Raw genomic sequence first — 4,687 nt, forward strand, 5'->3', positions numbered from 1 at the left:
GAGGAACATGAGCTTAGGTGCAGGAGCAATTCCTATTTAGATGTCCACTTAGTAGATATGAAGCAGAAGATTTTCATTTCTCTCCATCCCTTCTGCCAAGACGTTAGTCCGTGTGCTGGTAATTTCCCATCTTGACTACTGTAACCTCTGCCTCTTTATTCCCTTTACCTCTTTGCCACTCTGGTCTGCCCAAAACTCATCTTCCAAGATTAATCGTCTCACCCTGCTGATCTGACCTCGTTTGCACTGCATCCTCAATTCCAGTCCTTTCCCACCCCCCACTTCCATTTTGTTTTCTGACTTCCAGAATTCTGTCTCTCCCCACCCCTTTGCAACCTGTCCCAAGTTTCCTCCTGACTTATCTCCCCTTTATTGCCTTTTGTGCCATCAGTTCCTAAGTCAAGCTTCCTTCGAATATTTCTGACTTCCTTCACAGTTCCTCCTTTTGAAATCCATCTGTTGCTTGAAGCAAGTTTTAGTCTTTTAACACTTGGTTCTGTGTTTGCTCTAACATGCTTGTACATGTAGCCTGTAAGCCCTTCAGGACAGAGTTCTACACTTGCTCAGTACAGCTTGTCTATTGTACAGCACCTGTACACTTCTAGCACTATAAAACAGTCAAGATACCCATATATTTCCAATTTTTAAAAGTCAGCAATAAATCCAATTAAATATTCCCTACTCCCTTCCCTTTGGTTTGTGGCTCCTTTGTGGGTTTTGTTTTTTTTCTGTTTATTTCTTAGCCAAGCCCATGGTTTGAGTTTTTATGTCCCATGATGTGGGGGCTTGGGATACAGCACGTGTTTTGCTTCTCCTAAGATCTGTGCTTCCCTTCCCTAATACCATAGGTACCTGAATCATTTGGACAATGATGAATTTCAGAAAGCCATCCAGGAACTCCAGTTAACAAAAAGTATCTGGACTATTGACCTAGCCTACCTAATGCGGCACTTTGGTGTTAGGCATAAATTTTGCACCCAGACACTTGGAGTGGACAAGGGCTACAAAAATCAGGTTAGTGTTCTTACCTATGGGAGACAGCAGACAGCTTTAAGAGTCCTGTGTGTCATGCTAAAAACCCTCTGCTCTTACTGACAACTAACCACTGTTCTTGTAAGCAAGGTTTGCCCACTGCCAAAACTGGCAGAAATGAGTTCCAAAGGCAAAGCTAGATGTGATCTCATACATTCTACCTCTTTGACTCCATAGTATCAATTGAAAAAAAAGTTTGAATGTAGTCCTCATCAAAGGTTCCAGCCTATTTGATAGCCTTGCAGAATTAAGCCCTCTATCTACAGCATAGGTCCAGCCTAGGCAGCAGCAGTGCTTGTTTCCACACTTTCCCCACCACCACGCTTCAGCCCTAACCTGGAAGAACCACCTTGAGAGGTGAGAGGGGAACTCAGCCTTCATGTCCACTGAGGGCTTGGCCTCCTCAGCACTGCCAACAAGGGGACCACTAAGGGACAATAGTGGCCATGGCTTTTCTAATGCAAGCTGCTGCTGAGTACAAACCAGACAGGCTTCTCTTATGTAGGTAGCTGAATAGCCACTGGATGGAGCAAGAATTCTTATCTTAATACCATGAATTAAGGGAGAGATCTCTTATCCCACAGCCAGATCTCCAAATTATGCAGGCCCTTGCTAGCAGGGGTTGTAAGTGGTGGATTACCCAAAGGAAACATAATTCCAGTTCATAACTTCTATTATCTCCACAGTCATTTTACAGGAAGCACTTTGACACAGAAGAGAATCGAGTGAATCAGCTCTTTGCACAAGCCAAAGCCTGCAAGGTGCTGGTGGAGAAGTGGTAAGCTTATAGTTTTCTTTCCTTTCTCTTTGGAGATTGTCTGGGCCTCATGCTTTTCTTGGAGACACCAAGCTAAACTGGTGAAAGAGACTGAAATCAGGCCCTTATCCTTTTTTTGTGAGTTACAGAGTTTTCCTGCTATACTTGCCTCCAAAAAAACAAAAAAAGTGGACATCAAGAGTTAATAATGAAGTTTGAGGAAAAATAGTCATGACAGAATAAGTGAACTGAAAATACTGATAGGAGGTGACTATTGTTTATGTTTTTAATTAGATTCTCCATTAAGATTACCCAGTAGGGAGTGCCTGCAGCACTCTAACTGGCCATTGTTTCAATGAAGCAGAGTGCTACATTGCCCCACAACCTTTTGTTCCCAGAGCTATGCAAACACAGCTCTCTGTTCCTAGACAGACATGTAAAGAAAAACTCAGCATGCAAGCTTCTGCCAAGGTAAGGATGAAGTAAGGAACCTCTATGAAAGAACTGCAAACCCAAGAGAAGGGGAAAAAAGCCAGAATTGTTTCACAACCAACAGTGATATTTTACATGGGAAGCAACTTAGCGTCCGTGTTCAACTTGAGCTGCATCCTCTTGTGTTAACAGTGAAGCTGGATTTAGATGTCTGTTGTCAAAGTGGGGTAAATGATTAGAAGTAAGAAGAGAGGGTACAGGGCAGCCACAACAACATCTGAATGCTGCCGTGCAGCCTTCATTTAGCAGAATTGTTAAGTATCCACAGACTCTGTATGGTTCCATCCCATTTAATTAGAGCTGTGACAGGATAGAAGTGACAGGCCGTTGATCTTGCTTTACCAAGCTCAAGATCATGTCCCTGAGCAAGGCAAGGACAGAGGACATGTTTGCCTGTGCAGTACTGAGGTTGGGGTATCAAAGAAAACTGACACCTGAAAAAACTAAAAAGCACATGAGTTCAAGTCAGGTAGTGAACACAGCCCTGACATCTGGAATGTATCCAAGGCATGAGTTTCTAAAGGATACAGAATACACCACCTGCCTCAGTGAAGGACAGCTTTTAGTAGATGAGAATATAGGTTGGTTTGGTTTATACTCATTCTCTGTAGGAGATACTATAGAAATAAAACCTCAAGAGAATCAGGTAGTCCAAAATTGCAACTGAGAGAAACATTCCTGTGTGACAGGCAGATTTGGGCATGTCTTAAGTTGGTTAGTGATTATACAATCTTTAACCATTCAGTCAATGAGATTTGGTGCCTCAGAAATAAGCTTTTCTAAGAGTAGAAGGGAACACTTCACTTAAGATTTTCCCACAACAAAAGTCTCTCAAGTTACTTAGGGAGTTGCCAGCTCCTTTTAACACTCCTCTCTGGGGCATCTGATACATTCTGAGATTACATTTATATCATTGCAGAATCCTGAGCTGTTGCTTTGCACTTCAGTAGCAGCAGGGATATCAAAAGGCCTTAAATGACACAGGCTTGCAAGATTTAACAGCAAAAAGTTGTACCTGTGACATAAAAATAACCATGCCAGCTGCATGTCATAAGTACCGTCCATCATCACACACTTCATTACATACCAGTCTCTTTCCTGAACTAATAAGTGGCTCATTTTTTTCCTGCAGCACAGTAACTGTACAAGACATCCAAAACCACCTCTCCCAAGGTCACGTAGCCATTGTCCTGGTGAATGCAGTCCTGTTATTGTGTGATCTTTGTTCAAGTCCTGTCAAATACTGCTGCTTCCTCCCCATTGGACAGAAGTGCTTCTGCAGGAATCCTGACTACCAGGGCCATTTCATTGTGTTATGTGGCTACAACAAAGCCTCAGGGAGTATTTACTACAACAACCCTGCCTACGCTGACCGTGAGTAGCCTGTTCCTTTTGGGTGGATTCTCAGCCACCACATCACTAATGTGTAGTGCAGAGCCACAGCTGGGCTTCCCTCATGGTCTGCACAGACTTCAAACATCACTAACCAAGTTTTCAGAGGGGTTTTGCCATATTAATTAAATTAGTGCTGCATTCTGTGCTGTGAATTACTTGAGGCATTGAGATATGCATTCTAGGAAACTTGCCTGGCTTTCAGATGAGTTAGTGAGAGATGCTGTTCTATGTGCAGAATATAACAGGATGGCCAATTTAGTACCTATTTACAGGATTACTGAGTGTTGCCTTTGAGGTAGAAAGCTCTCCCTGAGTGAAGCTAAAACCCAAGCTGAGAAGTCTAGTCTGTATACTAGTTACTTTCCTTTGTAGTCTGCTAGACCCAGTATAAGAGCCTCTCACAGGCCAATTCTTCTGAATTTTAACTAACACTGCATTCCTCCTTAACAGGAACGTGCTGCACCAGCATCAGTAACTTTGAGGAAGCCAGGACGAGTTACGGCACAGATGAAGATATTCTGTTCATCTACACAGACAGCTGACACCCAGAGCTGGCACTGCTGGCCCTTGCTGTGCAGCCTGCAGGGCAGCTGGCTGCTTGTCTCAGGACTCCCCCTGCAGAGACCTTGCTCCTGAACCGCAGTGGGATCTTAAATACAGGAGGCTTTATAGGCACCGACAGGACTACCCTGCAACACTGTCTTCACCTTTTTTTCCCTGATGATGTATTTGATTTTGCAATGTATGTCTCACTTTTTTTCCCACCCCTCATTTTCAACACTGCACATGTGACAACAATTCTAAAACATAGGCCCAGAGCCTGTTCACTTTGAGCTTATTTTCAAACTAAACACATGAGAAAAAAGCACCAAATGTATGAACTTTAACACTTAGAAATACATGCATAGGTTTCAGTAAACAAAACCAGGGAAAAAAAGACAATACTTGTTTCTCTCTCTGTCAAAGCATCAGGGGTTGATCTTCATCCTAAATCTAGGTATTTGAGGTTCA

At 43.0% G+C, this 4,687-nt stretch overlaps 1 protein-coding gene across 1 annotated transcript in view; it reads left to right on the top strand.

Annotated features, from left to right (window-relative positions):
• Positions 1 to 4,415, top strand: part of GUCD1 (guanylyl cyclase domain containing 1) — a 23,456-nt gene extending 19,041 nt beyond the window's left edge. The window contains exons 4-7 of the mRNA XM_010004856.1: positions 849 to 1,014; positions 1,719 to 1,810; positions 3,414 to 3,655; positions 4,127 to 4,415. Of these exons, the coding sequence (XP_010003158.1) occupies positions 849 to 1,014; positions 1,719 to 1,810; positions 3,414 to 3,655; positions 4,127 to 4,218 (592 nt within the window). The 3' untranslated portion in view covers positions 4,219 to 4,415. The remainder of the gene's footprint in view (positions 1 to 848; positions 1,015 to 1,718; positions 1,811 to 3,413; positions 3,656 to 4,126) is intronic.
• The last annotated feature ends 272 nt before the right edge of the window (positions 4,416 to 4,687 follow it).

The sequence above is a fragment of the Chaetura pelagica genome, unplaced genomic scaffold, assembly GCF_000747805.2.
Source record: "Chaetura pelagica isolate M959 unplaced genomic scaffold, ChaPel_1.0 scaffold249, whole genome shotgun sequence".
In the NCBI taxonomy this organism is placed as follows: domain Eukaryota; kingdom Metazoa; phylum Chordata; class Aves; order Apodiformes; family Apodidae; genus Chaetura; species Chaetura pelagica.